Source organism: Salvia miltiorrhiza, chromosome 4 (genome assembly GCF_028751815.1).
Source record: "Salvia miltiorrhiza cultivar Shanhuang (shh) chromosome 4, IMPLAD_Smil_shh, whole genome shotgun sequence".
NCBI lineage: Eukaryota > Viridiplantae > Streptophyta > Magnoliopsida > Lamiales > Lamiaceae > Salvia > Salvia miltiorrhiza.
This window is the reverse complement of record NC_080390.1, coordinates 599,617-620,026: the sequence shown is the minus strand read 5'-3', so window position 1 is coordinate 620,026 and position 20,410 is coordinate 599,617. Positions and strand designations below refer to the sequence as shown.

Below are 20,410 nucleotides of genomic sequence, written 5' to 3'. Positions count from 1 at the left end.
ACAAAAATTCAAATTACTGAATTATATTAAATTATAAGATATTTAATATAGTTCATCTTGAATTATATCCATGAGAGTGAATAAACTTCATGTTAAAAGTTACCACAATCAATAATTTAAAAATTACTACACACTATTTTAAGTCAAATACAAATACTTAAATTAACATAATTTTTTTTGCTACCATATATAAAGACATTTAACATTTTTACATAATTTAACATTTAAAAATAATAAAACATATCGTAACCCGTATATCGCACGGGAACGGGTACTAGTAAGACAAGAAATTAGAGATATTCTACATAACATAAAAGGGAAAATGGAGAATGTACAAGATGTTCAATGAAGGTTGTCCGGTATCCCACCACCAGATACTACACTGTCGTCAACAGGTTTGGGGCCTCCACAAGACCTCGACACAGATTCAAATAGCTTCTCGATCTCCGGTGCGCACCTCGTAAACGACCGACTCCAGAAGTTGTACCGCGGATTCTGTCGTGCCATAAACAAGCGTCTTAGAAAATAAAGCCCTTTGGAAATAACTAATAAAGATTTAATCATGTTTACCTTGATTAGCTCGATGAATGTAATCAGAAGCCCCCATGGGTGAGGCCTATTCACAATCAGACGTTCCAATAAGACTCTAGTGATCTGCTCCTGAATCATTTCCTGCATCAAGTAGATGATATAAATACAACATACGTTGAGATTCAATCAAGGGAAATTTCTCCAAGCCCATACGCACCTGGTTCGATTCAGCGAACAGATAAAGAAGAATAAAGGAGAAGTAATGGGTGTGGTTGTTTGGATAACGCAATTGGTTGGCAACGGCGTTCAGGAACAGATAGCGGCCCTCTGTATCGAGATCCATTATCAAGGTTTGGAAAATATCAAGAGCAGCACTCACCAAGAATGCACTCATATTAGTCATGGATTGGGCGTGAGGAGGAGTTCTTGCTTGCAGTTGCTGAATAGCCTAAACAGAATTTCCAAATGATTTTTTTTTAAATTTAGATAGAAGTTAAAAGACCACAAATATGCGAGGTAAAACGCAAAATGATTGAAGAAAGAGGAGCGGATTAAGTTTAATAGGTAACTGAAACTCGGAATGACGCACCTGCATCCCAACATAAAGAACAAGAGAGTTAACTAAAGGAACATTGTAACGAGTCCCAGCACGTGCAGCATCACTTGGAGAGAGTAGAAGCTTCTGCTTTAAATCAGTGAGAAACGGGGATCCTTGTTGCCTAGTCTGCAGCAGAATTTGCTTATAACATGAGAACCACAGAAGAAAGTTTTGAAACCACAGCTTAATCGTTAAAACTTTTTTTTTTTTCCCTCATGTTTACCTTCAGATACTCATCAACATCGTTCTTGATCTGCTTTGCTTTAAGAGCAGCATCAACCTCTGAAAGAATTCTAGGCGATTGACTAATCTCCGCCAGAAGGTCAATCTGCATCATCACATAATGTGGCACTCAGCAACTATCATACAGTCCAAGCAAACATATAATATTAAGTTCGGTTATTGACCTTTAAGTTGGGAGTAGAAGGATCCGGAAGCCTCATATTGCGAGGAAATGCACTAAGGATTATATTTCGCATTTGTATGCAGCTCGGGGGGATGACATCACAAAAGCTGAAATGATAATCACAAAGGAACTCCGGGAAATCATGAAGAAGCACCAACAACACTCGGAGTGTCCCTTTGTATAGAAATTGCACCTAGAGATATAGAAGATTCATGTTGCATCAACATCAACACAATAATGCTTGGGAACATGGAAATTGTCCAGGAATTGTATACAAACCGGTTCCCCAAGTTCAGCATTCCTCAGGAATGGTTCCATGAACTGGAACAAGTCCACCAGTAATCTCTGAAAATACGGCCACCCTTTTTGTGCATTTGCAGTGAGCAACTTTGGCATAAAACTTCTATGACTAACCAACTCCAGCCATGCAAAGCTGAAAGCAGCTAGACAAGTCAGTCATACAAAATTGAGCAGCTTCAGTGGCAACACAATATGGTACTGGAAGGAATATTATTATCATCCCTCAAAATATGCAGCTGATCGTAATTTTTATATGAAATGAATTACGGGCAGTGTTCCCAAAATAATAAGTAAATAGAAAGAACAGACAAAAAAAGCCAAGCATATCATCCGAACCCATATCCACAATTCTAAACCTCAAGAGTCAAGACAATGCTTGGCTGGGGTTGAAAATAGAGCAAATGAGGTATTGATTCGCCAGGCGGTTTTCAGGGCTAAAAAAAAAAAAGAGAAATAGGAACAGAACTAATCACCCGTTATTCATAGATATCAAAGACCTAAGATTTATATATAATTTATTCTAGAAAGCAGAATGTAATAAATTGAGTGCTATGGATGTGACTTTGTGGCAATAATGTAATACTGCAACAATCCTGACTAAAGCAAAAATCAAATTAATTTGAAAGTAAGAAGTCCGACTCAAAATAAATACGCAGACTATTTCGTTCATGAACATCTCCTCCCCCCCCCCCCCCCCCAAAGAGAGAAAAATCCCACTTACAAATACACCACACAAAAATTTAAATATATCTTATCAACTTGTGGATGTACACTAATATATGTGAGCACAATATGCCAGAGACACTTCAAATCATATATTCTACCTAGATTAATACGAGCAACTAGCCAAATATAAGCACAAACCTGAACCCTGGGACCTTGAGAGGCTGAATTGCATGGAAGGCATTTGCCAAAGCAGTCAATACCTGAGAAGGTTTAAAGACAATTCAGAGTTAGAAACAGTAGCAGTACAATCCAAAATGTTATAGTTAAATAGAAACCTGGATGAGAAATTAAATCTGGGAATTATAGCATTGTTTAAAAAAATGGTAAAAAAGAAAGAAAGCATGAACTAACAAACTTATGACCACATTGCTGAACTAAATGCACAAATGCAGTACCTGAAAATTTGCACCTTCAAATACTGGGTCCAACGAACACAAATCAAGCAGCCAATTAACAAACAATCTAAAGTACGGCCTCGGATTAAATGAAGCCTTTCTCTCCTCAGCATCTTTTAGAATAAATTTCACCGTAACAGCAAGAACCTTAAGAAACCATGTTACAGTACATTATAAATACAGACACACTACATGAAACAATCAAGTTTCTAATTCTGGCGCATACCTTGGGCAGAAGCGAAAGTTTACTGGAACCCTGATCCACAGGGCAAAACTGGAAGGTTTGAAAGATTTAGTGCAGATGGTATGTAGAACCAAGATTATAGAGATTTTAAATACATTTTGTTCCCAAAAGTACCAAAATGAGATGCTTACCTTCAGAACTGAGAAAACTAACTTTGCATATATATCAATAGCAAGGAATGAAAGTGGCTGCCCTTGGGTTGAAGGGGAAGAGCTAGAATTAATAACCTCCGATGATAGACAATGTGATACAGAGAGTTCCTGAATTCGGACCGTAATACATAAAAATCCATTGAAATTGAACTATATTGTTAATTATTGAAAGGGTGGAATAGGACCCTCACCATAATCCTGCGGAAAAACCGGTCCGTCGTCTCATCACCTTTAAGCAGCCCTCTCTGTTGCAAGAGTGAGACATGGCGAGCACAAGCCACATCATTTGGTCCGGGAAGTTCACATATTTGGTACCATTCAGCAAACAACACAGATACCTGAGTCAGGTATCAATTTTGAAAACCAAAGGTCAGTACATATGATAAATAAGAGAAAAGCTCTGACTTCCATTAACAAAGAACCATCAGAGAACTATACATGATAAATAAGCATGCATAAAGTAATAAAGTGCACATGTGAAAAACCTAAATCGATTTGAAGTTGGATTTATATTGATTAAAATAAATATACTAAAAATATAACCTCAGAGCAATTAATTCTCTAAAACTTGTTCTGAAATACTCAGTTAAAAGAGGTCCAGGGAAATCAGCTAAATGTTGTAATGAGTATCATAGTTATTAATCGCGCATCGCGCACGATCGCGCAAACCTGTCCTAGGGTGATCGCGCATCGCGAATCGCGCGCTATTTGAATATATCGCGCAGAAATATATAAAGACATAATATATATCATAATCATAAAAAAAACATGCATAATATGTCTAGTTAATATAAAAACAGGGGGTTTTTTCTTAATTTTTATAATCTGGCAGCTGCTCCTCGAGACTGCTGCTGTGAGTTGGAGAGAATAGGAGAGGAGAGAGAAGTTGGGTCGGTGCGTTGTGCTGCTGCTAGGTTTTTTTCTTAATTTTTATAATCTGGAGTCTTTTACTTCAATTAAAACTCTAATTACTCCTAAATTATTAAAGCCCATTTAAATTAAGGCTAAAATTCATTCAGCCCATGAATTTTCGCAGCACCTATGTGAACGCCGCTTGCCAAACGGGATCCTATTCCTACCGCACCGCTTCAAGGCGGCGTTCAAGCGCTGTTTCAAATCATTTTTTAAAACATTGCATGCAGACTTCTCAATAGCGCACGCGATCAGCGCGATGCGCGACCAGCGCTATCAGCGCGATGCGCGAATAGCGCGCGCGATGTGCGCTATTCATAACTATGATGAGTATGCAAATGCTACTAAAGCCGTTCAATTTTCAAGCTCAGAAATTAATCTAAAGACAAGACGACAAATTGCTGGGAATACTATGCAAGTCAACGTAGAGAAAATTTCCTAAAGCATTAATTGGGAAAAGCTCATAAGTCCATCAAATATCTTTCAAAACCATCATTGTACTACATACAGATTTACAAAATGATAGGTAGAGCCAATATTTAGCACCTGTTCAGAGAAACCTGCAGGATCAAAATCCACCAAGTCCGTCACATTGAACTCTTCCCTGCTTGTTCCAGGAAGCCCAGTGGCCTGTTCCACCGACTGAAAAAAAGATTTCAGAGATTACTGAAAAAATTCAAGAGGCCAGAGAGTGGTGAACATGTGTACGCATGTGGCAAGTGTGTGAGAGACGGGGATATAAAAAGAAAATAAAATACTTTGAGGACCTTTTTGTCCCTAGGGGTTCGTGCAATTTCTTCTTTACCAACAGCCAAAGGAGACAAATTGCCAGCATTAGCAGGGTTCTTAGCTATTTCAATCAGCTGTTGTAATGACTCTGGGGATCCAGGTCTTGCAGCAAGCTGAAAATTAGGGAAATAGTTAGCAACTCCAAATAATACATAATATCCCAGACATAACTGAAAGCAGACATGCCTTTGCCAGAGCATCAACAAGATTGTGAAGCTCCGATATCACTTTAGAATCATTCATAACCAAAGTTTGTATGAGAGAAATGGCAAATTCAGTTGCGGCCTCTGCACAACAGACAGAGTGAACTCTGTTAATATCTTCAATTCATCATACTAAACAAAAAAATTGCTATACGTACTGTTTCTCCCAGCATCAAGAAGCTTCGCCATGTGAACATTATACTCCCCAAGGTTCAATAACTCGCTGCGAATAAGACCTATCGTGATATCTCTATTGAATTTCCTATCCTCCTCAGAGTATATCACCTGTTAATTGAGACAATAATCAATTATGTGTTAATAAAATGCAATGAAGACACTCCCTGCTGGACCAAAAAAGACAATAAATTTGAATTGGACATACCCAACTAGTGAGCTCCTTAACCACAAGCTTGCTGACATCACGTATAGCAGACAGGATTGCCAGGTGAGCATCGACATGTGCACTGTTTGATGCATTTTCGTACAAACCCTTAAAAGCCTGCAGCAACAAAGGCATCCTAAGTAAGATGATTTTCAGGACGGCAGTCAAATGTGAACCAGAGCAATGATCACCTTCTGAGCCACAGCCAAGGCTGCCTCATCTCGGCTGATGCACCTAAGGATGACTGCAGGAACCTCGGCAATAACTGCCTGTAAAGATCATATTGACAGTCAGATCACTTAACTGAAATCTAGGATATGTGTAGCAATGGAGAGCATATAATGAGATGAACGTGATATGGCCTTTTTACCTGAATCTCAACCTCTCTCGCTTCATTAGCCAACTGATTTTCAAGCTGAAAGGTGTTTTGACAAGTATGTTAAAAGCCAAAATAAAGTATACCGATCACCACACGCTGATTCCAAGGACTAAACTCTCAGCATATGAGATAAATCCATCCATATACCATAAAAGGCAGATAGTAGATATACCTTCTCTGAGATAGTCTGGTACTTATCCAGTGCATCACCAGTGGTTATCAAAGGCTCTGAGACATTAGTTCCAGGACGCTCGGAAGACAGAGTTGCATTAGTAGGCTGTGCAGCATTTCCGGGTTCCTGCATTAGCAGATTTCTAAGGTCAAAAAGTGCACATGCAAACAAATATAGTATTTAGACAAAATGTACTCACTTTTGCAGAGCTAGAAGGTTCCATCAATTGCAGATCAGTGGTCGAAGTAGGAGGGAATGAAGGACTGGTGTCATTTTCAGGAGTTTGTGGACCATCACCAATTGAAATGTGAGTTGACGGAACACTGAATATGATCACCATAATTTATTAATTTGAATCTTTATTTTATTTTGTTATGGGGAAAAGGAGAACTAATAAATGACATGACAATCAAAAGAAAACCTGAACTAACAAACCTTGGAGGAATATGGGATCCAACAGGTTCTATCTCGTCAGAGCCAATTTCCAATGTCTGGGGCACAGCACCAATTCCAGTGCTAACAAGGCCAGACGAGTAAATGCTACCACTGATTTGGCCAGATGTAGATGCAAATTGCCGTGACAATCCACCACCTCCTGATGAAGCAGAGGGGCCAACTGGAACTGCATTAGAGCTTTGGGTGGATCGATTCTGCCCTGGAAACCGAGCAAAATCCTGCAAACAAAATGACAGAAAATGAAATGAGCACAGATGAACTTGATAAGATATCTGATCGTGTGAATCAACTTAGTTAGATGTATGAGAATTTGTCAAATAATCACCTCATAAACTCGCTGCTGTGAATGGGATAGGTGGCCTGGTTTAGGACGAAGGGCCTCCGGTAAAACGCCCATTTGACCTTGTGCATAAAGGCTAGCATCAAAAAATGTGGCACCAACACTTTCTCTATGCTTTCTCCTAATAGAAAGCTGTTGAGCTATGTCCCCATCAATGGTTTGAACTGCCTGTAAACGAGGTTATAATGCAACAAGGACATAATATAAACAATATGAGTTATATACCCAAATAATATATACTAAAATAACACAGGACTGTACCGAAAGTGATTTCGGTTATTTGCTAATATTATTGCTCTATTAAGCAAAGCCCCTTCAACAGAGAAAACATCAACATACTCCAGATTCACAAGAGAGAAAATATCAGCAGACCACCAACTTCACAAACTGTATCTCTACACATCCACACACACTACCTCATAGGATCCAACCATTAGGATTTAGGACCCATTTCATATACATCGGAAGGACCTTCATCATCCACTTGAGTTAAAGCAAGTAAGTTGGTCAGACATGATATGCATCGATGCTTTACACGACATGGAAACATGCATGACTTATGTATAACATTTAAGCTGTTAAAAAAAGCACGCACTGTGTGTGTGTGTTGGTCTAGTGGTGTAACATTTAAGCTGTTCAAGAAAGCATAAGTCCACCGTCACGCATTCATTAATATTTTTTGTCTCATCAACCCAAAACAAAAGTCCACCGTCACGCTTGCATGAGCATGACACAGTATTTCTTTGATCATAATAAAAACTTACAAATTCATTTTAAAATAAGACGTGAACAATACCAGTGAAACAAAGCTCACAAGAAAATTTAATGTAACTTTTCGTCCACAAACAGACCAGAGAGAGAGAGAGAGAGGCTTACCTTCTCAGTTGCAGCTTGTTCAATTAAAACACAGCCTAGGTCCAGATTATCATTAGTCACCAGTTGAACTGCTTGTTCTAGAAGATCACTTGTTATGGTCAATCCCTGAAGAGAGCTTCTAAGCTGGCTTGATATTGAACCACGTAAAGGTTCCTAAAAATCAAGAAAACGCCTCTTAAATCAGCACACAATGAATATAAAAGTGATATTCTGACAATTCAGAAGATCATTAACTTTTAACACCAGCAAGTAATTAAAGAAAGGTCGTCCTATAAAGCAGGCAAAGCGCTATACCTTGCAGGTTACGTGAGCAAGACTTCCCGCCAACCTTGCTACCATCAAATGTGCTGCATTTCGTATAAGGGTCTCATCGGGCTCCATGGCATAGTCCTGCTATTTAAAAACACATAACCTCTTAAGAAAACAATTTGCATTTTAATATGCACTACTGAAACAAGGACCCTTCAGAATCAACAAATTGGAAAGAAATAAACCTTCAAGACAAGTTCCTTAGTTGTCTGAGTCGCAATAGAAACACTACGTTGCACAATACTGGACACTATTTCTTTAACAGCTCTATCCATGGCAATTGGAAGTACACTGAAGGAAATAAAACATACAGACAACTGAAAATCGGTTGATGAGTTCAATTGTTAAATAGAATTGAACAATTTCAGTTATTGATTCAGACCTCTGGAAATGCAAGTGTAAGCCATAAGCCTGAAGCTTTTTATTAACAACAACTTGTTGTTCAATATTAGCTGCCGGTACAGGAACCTGCAACATTATGAAAGAGAATAGATTAGCAGTCAATATTTAAATAGAAAATCATTCGAATTATAAATACAAGTGGAACTCTAGACAGGCCTGGTTAACTGCATATTGTGTCTGTCCTTGTAGAAGGCCTTGAGCAGAAGGAAGCTGGTCAGAAAAGCCCAAGCTAACTAGCTTCTCATCCTCCGTCAAAGTTCCAGATGAATGATGGAGAGGTGCAGCATACTGTTATCGTAATTACAAAATCACCTCCAATCATACTACTAAATCAAAATAAAACAACTGAAGCACTAACCTGAGACATTATACGAGAGTGGCCACCAGGATGGGGAGAGGTAGCAACATCAAGGGGCATCTCAACTTGGTTCAGTGTTGGTATTATTCCAGATTTCACTTCATTCATTATTGGTGGTTGTGAAGATCCAACATCCTTATTCGAGAAATCAGGATTACCTTCAACTTCTCGGACTCTGTCCTTCAGAAGAGAAGTAGGTGTGACATCCTTAAGGTCAACACTTAAATGCTTAAACAGGACCTGAAACCAAAGAGATCTCAATTAAAAAAATAGTCTCAAATTTAGAAAATGAGCCCCTCGAGCAAAGAATAACCAGATCTGTGTATACAGAATTACCTCAATCTCAAATTTGAGATTCATCTTCAAATTTGGCATTGCATAAATCTCAGCAAGCAACCCAAGAATTCCCATTGTCCACGGGTTAGGAGGCTGATATGCAATACTGTTCGAACAGGGTTCCAGAATCTAAAACGACATATTAAGTCAATAAAGTCAGATTTGCAAGTGCATTAAAAAAAACCATAGATCATACCTTTGAGGTAAAAGGAATGACAGCTATCATGAGTCCCTTTACATATGCCTACAAAAGAATACAGAAATAATGTATTTTGACATGTCAAAAAATTCAAATCAAGAAGATAATCGTGGCTACATGGAAGTATCAGAAAATCCAACTCCGACATTATGAAGTGAACCCAAAAACAAAATAGAAGAAAAGAAACCTCTATAATCAGAGATTTTGGATCTATCTCCCGCGCCCTTAGAACTTGATTTTTGCCGATTGTAATCTTCCCAAGCCAGCTTCCTAAATTTTTCAGCAGTGATCGTTCTTCCACACTAGACTTTATAAGATCGGATCCCAAGAGAACCTGAACATAGTACAAATAACATAGAATAAACACCAGCTTTTCCAAAGGAAATAAAGTAAGTAAACAAAATCAAACCTTGCAGTTTTCATAAGTGGCTTGTATAATCTCTCTGTTCAAAGGTTTCAAATTTACTTTATCAAGAAACTTCAAGTACAAATCATGAAAATTTGTTTCAATGCTTGCCCTGCCAAGAAAAGACATAAGGAATTGAAAAGGTCAAGAAATCATTCTATTTTATTTCAAAATGCCAGACAGGAAGAATAACTCCAAAGTAAGTTATATCCAGAGAAATGTTTCAGATAAGGTATGTATTGGCCAACCAAATCTATACCTCTTCATAACCATATACTGTGCAAACCAGGGATAGTATTGTGGATTTAGAATTTCGCTGAATTCTTTCGCTTTAGCATCAACATTTGCAGCAGACAAGTTATTTATAATAAAAGAAATCTTGTCCTGAGCTTCTGATGCTGGAGCCTGTTCCAGAGATGGACGAAACAGTCAGATACTGATAGGGAACAAACAATAACAGCAGATTAGATTAACATCATAGGTAATGGACTAGTCTATAAAACACAGATAGGACGCATAGACAACATAGCCTTCGAATATACTATGAAACACACCTTCACAGTCCCAGCCAGGATTAGGAACAATAACCATTTGATACCACAAAGCACAGAGGGCTGGAAACAGGATTCTATTCGACCATGAACCAACATCTATGAATGGAGGTGTCACGCTGTGCTAAATATTGACTACCAGTACAAGCTAGGGATGGTAGTAAGAACGGTTGAATAGGAAGCCAGTTAAAAACAGAACATTGTTTTCTAGATCGGATCGCAATTCATATCAGTACATAATAATGATTTTTCACTTCTGAAGGTAGCACCAAAGATATGAAGTCAGGAAAATTGGTCTAACTTGATTTTGATACTCTGCAGATCCTGATAATATTCAATTGGCACAGTCTTCAAATGAGTTTTAAGGAATGTCTCAAGTACACACTTAACCCTTGACTAGTTGAGAATTTATGAAGTACATCATTACAAGTGAGAGCACACTTTCGGAAAGTAACTTCTATCTAAGAGAGCAAGCCATCATCATTTTAAGAATGTATGTAGGAACTATATTTCTGATATACTCATTTCCAGGCAGTTCCAAATAATAAGCTTCCATGTACATGTGTGTCATCTCTATATCATCATAACTGTACAAGTATCTAGATAAACATGAGTAGTTATTGACAATTCAAGAAACAGAAATTGATTTGAGAATACAACCGTTTTTATATTACTTTTGAGAGTACGCTAAGTTAGCATAGAGGTAGCCAAAGAGACCAATCAAAACTACAAGTCACTCAAAAAGGAGTCGATAAACAAGGAAGAAAAATCCCCAAAGTAAAAGCACACGGAAACCAAAGGGATCAAGTATAAACAGAGACAGAAAAAATGTATAAGAAAGTTACAACCAATCACCTCTATGGGAGTTTCTCTTCTCTCAGCTGCAGCAACCAAGGTCTCAATGTTTAAGGCAGAGCCAAACCCTGTAACATCAGTCCCACTGTTAATGCAACCACAACCCACAAGCGCACTAGGGGAGAAAGTAGCACAGGGTTCAATTATTTTGCTGGGGGGAGGGGAGCTAAGAAAAAACAGAGAGCAGTTACAAAACAGCTAAAAGTGAGAATTACTTGCTGAGGTTGATCTAGATGATCGTGGAAAACCTGGTGACGCAGATTGTATTGACAGCACAGCTCCACTGTGTGACTGCATTGGGAGTTTGAGTAGATTAGCTCACGAAATACAGACAAAACAAGGTACAAATGGAACAAACATCAATTGAACTACATCATAGTAGACAAAGACTGTGTTACTTGCCTTCTGAAGCATAGGTGTATCACTCGAAGGAGCAATAACAGGCTGCACAGCAGATGATTGCGCTGGTTTCATGTAATTAGAAAGAGTCACAGGGGGCCTCCTCTCATCTAGAGAACTTGGTGGTCTCTGTGGTAGTGGGATCGAAGAGGAAACTGGTAATCCAGACTGTGTGCTGACTGGTCCAATGAGAGAAAATGGCGAGCCTGCAATCTGAAAACAAAAGGACACAATTGCAGTGAACACGAGTTCACGTAAATCACTTGGACTAGAAGTACTATCCACAACCACATAGACAGGGCAATACCAAAAAACACATATAGGCATGTGGGAAGACCCATTTGAATTATGACAACCCAAAAAGCACTTTCACATTGTCATGTTTTCTAGGAAAACATTCATCTGTTTCTGATATGCAGGTTCAACTACTTAACAGGAAGATGACTTTACAATGTTTAATACCTCCAGATTTGGAGCAGAAGATTGAATAAGACCATGATGGTGATCAGTAATGGCACTATGGACAACATCAGGTTCACTATGAGCAGCTGAGATCCTGTTAAGTGCCCTCTCTATAAATGCTACAAGTTCTGAATGAGCTGCACGCAAATGAGATATTTGCAGGATATGATTGCAGTACTGTGGCCACTCAATCATACGGTCCACAAACTGCTCCAATGCCTTAGTCCCAAAGGAGAACATCTGCATGTCATAAAGCCAAGGTCACACTGAGATTCAAAATAATGACATCAATTGATAACATGTGAAAGGAACAAACTTTTGAATCTGTAGGCTTCCTCAAAGCATCTAAAACAGCTCGTAAAGCGATACCAAGTGTAAGGTGAGTCACGAGTTGATGTTTAATGAGTGACCCTGAAACATAAGCATTCACAAAGGATAACATTATCAGCAAGCTGGAAAATTTAGAATGGGAGAACATCACATCTAGCATAGGAAGGTTGCAGAATATTTAACAGCCTAATTATCTGGGTTCATGTTGACTCAGTGACTCTTACATGCATGCAAGCAACAAGAATTAGTTATATCAAACATAATCATCAAATGGACTGGTAAAGATAAACAAACTCAAAAACAGTAGATTATGTATAAGACTACCTTAATGACATATAAGAGATGTTCAGAATGAAATAAAATTGTTGAAGAACTTGACCTAACAGATCAATTCAACAAAATAACTCTTTCCATCAAATATGTAGAAATCTGAATAGTATAGATACTCCCCTGGTTATGGTTATTCCAGGCATTTTAATTAGATTTTTTATTGCATGTCCAACCATTAATTAGATCTTCCCATATGAACCTACATGATTCTTGAAGTCACCCGGACATAGAAGTGGAAACACACTGCAGCTACATTTCAGCTTTGCAAAAATATTAAGATCATGAGAAAGATCACAGGAAGTGGAAAACAAGGGAGGGAGGTAGAATTTAATGGGTCTTCTGGAAAGAAGTAACTGCCTTATTTAACAGTTTTGTCAAATACTAAACCTGTTGCTAAAATAATGCAATAAATTAAGAAACAACGGTGAGAGATGATTTTTTAGTTTTCTGGAAGTGGTCGCATATAACACTTCTTCTATAATATTATAACTCATTGGTTATCATTTTCATATAAATAAATTTAAATTGCCTTCAAAATTAGGAACCAGCTACTTGATGCTTAAAATCAATCCAACATGAATAAGAATAAAGAAAAATGACAAGCTAAGAGGTATGAGATGTCAAGAATTTTTGGTGAAACATCATGACAAATCCAACAACAAAACCAGACTATGGATTCAATAATCTCATGCACAGATCATACCGGAAAATTCATACAACTATTTTGAGCAGCAAAAATAGTTTCAGTATATAAGAACAATCAGTAAATAAGATCTCACCAAAAAGAACTGCTGCCACCCTCAGCTGCCTTTCAGGGTACTTTGAGAAAAATTTGTATTCCTCAAATAAGTTAGCGATCATGCACTCATATATAGACTGTTCCCTGTCAAAATGCCCACAACCCTTCAGAGCCAGCAGTATTCTCCATCACAGCCTCAGTAAATGAAGCAGCAAAGTCTATGTGACCATAAATTCACCACATAGAAGTCATGCTATTCAATTGAAATATTGACCACTTACAAACAAGAATTTTTCAAGGATGTGCTAATTTAAATTTTACTAATTCTAATAAGATACTAAGTTTTTGATATATGAATTCCATCAAAACAGGAACTTGGTGATGTAGAGCAATAGAGTCCATTAAAATACTTGGAATAATAGGCTTAATAGCTCAAGAGAAACAACATGAGTAGCGGTGTGAAGGCCTGGTTTAGTGTCATCATCATATTCATAACAAATAACCACAGTTTGGAGTCGATAATCCAAATTTGTGTGAACCTTTCCAAGCAACATACTAGATTGATGATCTTATAATTTAGCGAGGGGTGGGGGGGGGGGCTAGTACCTTTTGTCTGAAGATTCCTTGAATCGAGTGAGCATTTGAATCATAGCATCAATAGACAGATGACCAGAAAACATTTGATGGAAGTATGAGTTTGCTTCTGTTTCAATGTCATCAGCATAACTATCAGCAGCGGCATCAGAACCCCCAGCACTTCTCATTCTTGAAGTAGCACGCATATGAGAGAGATCCAATTTCTCAATTTCCTCAGATAAGTGATTAGAAGAAAGCACACCAGCATGAGACTGAAGTACCTGTATAACAATTTTATGAAAGGTCACATACTAGTGATCTCAAGCTGGCTGAGATAAAAATCTATGTCGCAATTTTACCTTTAAGATCGTGGAACAAGCTTCTAAATAAATATTCAAAAGAGGAACAGAAGGTTGGAAGTGATTAGGAGAAATGTCCTGATCTCCAATCTGAACATCCTTCAGAAACTTGATGCATTCCTGGAGGCATACACATAAACCAGATATTGGAATTACAATAATTAGAGATCACAATGGGCCTCGTGGCAAGATGGCAGATTCCAATTCTAAAATTAGTCTTCGCAAATATTCTCGTAGGGAATGATTACTTTTCACAATAGATGATGAATTTTATTTCTTTCATCCCAGGGAATCTTAATAGGGAGGGATTTAAAAAAGAGAAAACACTTACCTCATAGAAAGCATCTTTACTTGACACTAATTGAGTGGTCAACCAGCTGTCAAGGTCCATGATGCCTTTCTTAGATGCAAGTACAGCCAAGCGAATGCCAAAGTAAAAAGGAAACATATCTAGTACTTGGGAAAAAACCTGTGAAAACATTTAAGCAGATATATTAAGATGCCAAGTTTGACAATTAATGGGGTATATATCAAAAAGCACTAATATAGCACATTTACGAGTGGTAAGAAGTCGAGACCTTTATTTCCTGGCAAGCATCCACAATCCTAGAGATACTGTCTGGATCAAGATTCACAGTATCTATAAGTCCACGTAGCAACATGTTTGGATTAACATGCCACAGAGTGTACAATAAACCACTTGCAGAAGAACTTTTAAGAGCCATTGGGAGCACAGCAGATGCCACCTCGTTCTGAATGAGATTATACGCAGTCTGCCAGTTGTAATTGGGTTAATAAACAAGAAACCATGTAAAAATCAGAATAAAAAACAAAGATCATATCTGAGGTCGCCTACATTAACATTGGCCATCCCAAGAAGCAACAGTTCTGGGAAGTTATTAAGAGGAAATTCAAGGACAGATCTCACGAAACTTGCATGGCCCATCTCTGATAGCTGACACAGAACCACCAGCAGGTCATGACATGACCAAGCACGATTTGGTCCAGACTGCAATGTATGTCCAAGCACGGTGTCATCATAGGACTGCACAACAAAAAAACATTATAAACTCACTTCAGATGGCATGGCTTTATTGGAAAAGATAAAATTGCGACAAGTAGTCACTGCGTCATTAAGCAACAACTTAACATTTGTAGCAAGCATACCAGCTGCCTTTCAGAATGAGCAAATGTAAACACTTCAGGAGACGCAGAGACTGCATATTTTAGAAAAGATAGCTGACCCTCAACATTCTTCCAGACAGATCCACAAATAGCATGGAGAGGGAATGGTTCCTGAAAAATTAGACCAGCGAAAGAGAAATTGAGAATAACAGATTGCGTATCATGCTTGATTCTTTACATTCCTAAAGTAATAGATGAAGGATGATAAGGTTGAAATTGAATGTCAAGTTCTACCTGGCAGGCATGCTTGTAGACAGACATGAAAAATAAGAATGCTGCTTCATTAGGGATATAAAATCCCTCATGATCCAGCTTCTCCATGACATTAATCCAGTTAGTTCCCAGAGCCTGAAACAAAATAATCAAACCAAAATAATGGGACACTTTCATAATTGGGAAAATATGTTAAAAATTAATCAATAAACTAGAAGCATGGAACATACAAGCTGCTTGAGTGAATCTACAAGGACATCAACATTCCAAGAATTCAAAGATGGCACATCCGGGACACCATTACCACCAAGGGCAGAGCGAAATGTAGCAAAGACATTTTGGCTGTCATCGAGACCTGCATAAGTTCTGGCAATCGTACCAAGTATCTTTGCAACTGTGGCATCGGTAAGCGGTAAGAAAAGAGACAACATTTCTTTGCATTGAGCCACATTGGCAGTGCATCCATATCCTAGCTCACACATCACATCAGCCATGCTAATTTCTTTCTCCATTTCTGCTAGAATGGCATCAAAATCATCTTCACCCCCCTCATTCAACAACTCTAAGTGTCTGCAGCATATAAACAAGCATAAAGGTAACAATGGTTTCCAAAATAAATTATAGTCTATTTATGCACTAGGAACTGCAAGGGAAAGCACCTGAAGAAGTTATCTCCATGTAGTTCATCGTGAAGAAAAGGTGTGATGACAAATTGTGCCCCATCCTTCAGTTGCACAAGAGATAACATTTGCATGAACGAATCTACATGCTTGGAGAGGCCTTCAGATCGACTAAGCAGCACAAGAATATGCTGAATTAGCTCAGTAGACTCCAATGCAACAGGATTGGCACACAACTCTGTAATCTGACTCATGCAGAAATTTGTTCCTGCATAAACCAAGAATAAGTTTGCAGGTTTAGTGGAACATCTAGAAGAACTCCACGAAGATAAAACAATAAACTGCTGAATGTTTTCAAACTCTTACAATCAAACAAATATATAATATACATGTGTACATGTATGTATAAGGAAGAGAATGACTAACCGCACATCCTGGTATCATGATCTTCAGCATCAGACAAAGCAAGGCCAACTCCAATTTTCTCAGGTACCGACAAGTGTAAAGCATCAGAAAGATTCTGCAGTAGTTCTTCATTGATGGCTTTAGTCTGCAGTGACTCACTTAATATTGAACTAAAGTTAGGTTTATCCAAGAAATGTTTGAATATTGAAGCAAATATCGGTTGCAGCTTCATATCCTTCAAATCCCTGGAATAAATATTGAGGTGGTCGAAACAGGCTTGGAGCAGTGATATGCTACCCACCATTCCATGCATTGTACACTGTCAGAGGAGCATAGTAGCAACAAAATATATTATCGCCAATGTCAGAAACAAGAATTAACAAACACAATGCAAAAAAATTCGCATATTGGTGCAAAGTCTAATCACTGATTAATTTCCAAAATACACCTCAGTTTAACCAGATTGCATGACCTAGGCATTCTTCTCACTCGTTTTTCATAAAATATTATGTTGACCTCTTTTCTTGCAAGATTAGAAATTCAAAGGAATTGATGCTCTTAGTTTTGTAGCTGACAAGGTGAAGCTGGTTCAAAAGTTTTTACAAAAATATAACCCAATTATAATTCAGCCTATGGCTACTTCAAGACCAAAATACAAACAAAATAAATGTCAAAGCAGAGAACGTCCCATATTTCATTCATGAGAAAAGCAAAAAACTTACACAAGGGAACAATTAATTGAGGACGAAGCTTCTTCACCATAAAAATACAAAATTAATCCTCATTTTTTGCATTTACATGAAGAATTTATGTTATTTTGAGCATTTGTCAACTCAGTAACATTTCTATTAAAAACGAGCAAGCTTTGTGCTTTGACATTCTATGAAGTTATCAACCCAACTCGTAAAGGAAAAGACACCCACCTATGTCAGGATAAATTCTTCATTGCTGTATTCTACTTCTACGTCAAATTGCTTTTAGAATTAAGCTTGGTTAACACAGGATAAAAATCAGAAAGTGCATATAAATCAACCAGCTAGGATTATGTTGTAACTAAAAAATGTGAGCATCATTGCAATTAAAAGCATTAAGATTAACTACAATGCCACTCAAATGCAACAGAAATGCAATTGATTGTTGCCTTGCCAGTTGCCACATCAAGATGACTTCATGAGAATAAAAACAACCTTATCAATATTCTGCAAGTTTAGGAGTTCTCTTACTTTACATAGTAAAGAAATCCTAAATCAGGCCCAACTCGAAAAGATAAACCATGTGCATAAAATACATCACAACTCCACCGAAAAAGAAAATAGAAAGAAACCATTCATTATTAACTGATGCCAAAAGCAGAGAGAATGAAGTCTGACTACATATTAAAGAAACAAAAACTACAGAAGCCCCTCTGCAGTAAAAATGTTCCAAACGAAGTCAGATTATTAAAGTGTAAATACCACAAAAAAGTTTACATTGGGATATAAAAAAGTAGATTCTTATGGTTTTAAACAACATACATATATTGGCCTCTAAAGAGAGAGAGAGAGAGAGAGTGTGTGTGTATGGAGAGGTTCAAGTAAGAACTACTACATAAAATAAGAACAGAGAACCATTCTCAGCCCTTCCATTACCAAGATCTACGGTGGACGCTTCATCTTGCTGGATGAATGCATCACTTGGTTTGAATCCCAGAGAGAGTAAAATTTTTTTTTTTTCGAGTGCATTAATTTTAACAACGAATGCATTAATTTTTAATGGGGATGCATTAATTGTAATGGTTCTCGCGTTCTCACGAAAAATGTATATATATATATGACCATCAAATATGAACTGGCTGAAGACTAAAACTGCACATAATATCAAATGGACAGCAGCTGTAACTATCACAGGAATACAACATTACAGAAACAACTATCATCTCAACTAGGTGGCGGAGCTCGTCCAAAAACAGTAGTGACTTCGTGAACTTTCTAATTCGGTTTCAAAATTGAGCAGAGATCAATGTTTAGAAGGTTCTAAACCATACATGAGAATAAACTATAGTTTACCTTTGTCCAATAATAATACTATGTGATGATTAAAACAATACCGCAAAGCAAACAATTGTAAAACAGTGAATATAAACTTAGTTCGCGCACAAAGCCCATTCATCGTAGTTAAAGGCCAAGGGTTTTACAGTACAAACACAAGATCATCAGTCAAACCAAGAAAAGCAAAGAAACAAGACAAAATGAAAGGCACGCATTTGAATTAAGTTCGATAATGCAAGAAACATCTAAATTCAATGTGCGTACCTTGCATAGTTCTTGGAAAACCGAATCGGAGTTGGAATCGTTCAAATTCTGCAGCAGAAACCTAATCTGACCGGAAAGCTTGGAGGAGAACGGAACCATGGTTGGGTGAATTGCAGATTACTCTTAAATTTTATGAGATTCAACGAACAGAAATTGCTAGGGTTTGCAAATGGAAGAGATTTATGAAATGAAATTAAAAGAGACGAGAGTCTAAAATGCTAGCGAATGAGTCGAGTGATTTGCGCATTGGATTTTATATGGATGACCCGGGTGTTGGGCCGCCCGACCCGGTATTACTTGGATAATCTATATCCATATCTATATCTATATTTATATTTCTATATATTTTTCTACATATATAAAAGGAAAACCGCTTACAAAAATAATAAGTCGTGTTTTCGCCCAAACACTTTATTCTTTTTAGAAATAAATATTTTTTTAACTTTATTTATTTATTCATTTCGTCTATTCTAAATCATACAAATATCTTTTTTAAATAATTTTTTCTACTCATAGTTTCATGGTTCGTAGTTTTTATTATAAAATGAGTTTGTAGCCTAACTGTATCCTATATAATCATATTAAATACTCCCTCCTCTTTTAATATTATGTCGGTTTAGTGATTTGCAAAAATAGTATGTTGTGTTTCCCGCCAAAATAACATTACTATTTTTAAAAATAACTTTTTTTTAGTTTTATTTGTTCATTTCGTCTATTATAAGTCATACAAATATTTTTTTTGTTATAATTTTTCTACTCTCCCCTATGACAATATTAAATACTCCATCATATCCTAATTGTATGTCATTTTAGTGATTTGCATTAATTTTATATTATAAGTCGTCTACAATTAATCTCATTTATTAAAGAGACATTAATTGGATGTAAGAAGATACAACTAAATAATAAGTTGATCCATTTTTTAATTCATCATTTTGTTTTAATTAATTGTCATTAATTAAAGTTAAATTAGAATATGTGTGTCAAAATTTAGGATGATTTATAATTTGAATAAGAGTGAGTATGTAATGGCATATTTTTATCTAAAATGTTCAGTAAATGTATATAAAATAATTAATAAACAAAAATAAAATGATCAAAATATTAATATAGATAAGATTTATGACATATATGAACTTTTAACACATGTATTTATTTATGACTTCTTTCATGAACATTTAGTCAACAAATATAAATAAATTTTGAACATTTAAGAAATATATA

General features: G+C 37.0%; 1 protein-coding gene across 2 annotated transcripts; it reads right to left on the bottom strand.

Annotated features, from left to right (window-relative positions):
* Positions 1-157: 157 nt before the first annotated feature.
* Positions 158-19,423, bottom strand: LOC131021995 (uncharacterized). Of its 2 annotated transcripts, none has more exons than XM_057951337.1 (51): positions 19,187-19,423; positions 16,917-17,214; positions 16,530-16,758; positions 16,101-16,440; positions 15,892-16,005; positions 15,640-15,768; positions 15,329-15,517; positions 15,051-15,245; positions 14,804-14,941; positions 14,473-14,592; positions 14,144-14,394; positions 13,578-13,681; positions 12,455-12,549; positions 12,139-12,378; positions 11,680-11,889; positions 11,493-11,568; positions 11,278-11,345; positions 10,131-10,276; positions 9,875-9,983; positions 9,653-9,799; positions 9,463-9,510; positions 9,267-9,395; positions 8,931-9,170; positions 8,729-8,860; positions 8,553-8,638; positions 8,356-8,461; positions 8,156-8,254; positions 7,862-8,014; positions 6,971-7,153; positions 6,625-6,863; positions 6,389-6,512; positions 6,190-6,315; positions 6,009-6,053; positions 5,830-5,907; positions 5,639-5,755; positions 5,415-5,541; positions 5,240-5,340; positions 5,032-5,166; positions 4,811-4,906; positions 3,544-3,690; positions 3,332-3,460; positions 3,183-3,230; positions 2,957-3,103; positions 2,700-2,761; positions 1,815-1,968; positions 1,537-1,728; positions 1,353-1,457; positions 1,121-1,255; positions 749-979; positions 571-672; positions 158-495 (listed from the first exon to the last, which is right to left on the bottom strand). In XM_057951337.1, the coding sequence occupies exons 1-51, from the start codon at positions 19,283-19,285 to the stop codon at positions 343-345; spliced, it is 7,266 nt and encodes a 2,421-aa protein (XP_057807320.1). In that variant the 5' UTR covers positions 19,286-19,423; the 3' UTR covers positions 158-342. The 2 variants fall into 2 exon arrangements, with proteins under 2 accessions (XP_057807320.1, XP_057807321.1); XM_057951338.1 differs by having other exon boundaries at positions 8,156-8,251; positions 19,187-19,410.
* Positions 19,424-20,410: the final 987 nt, after the last annotated feature.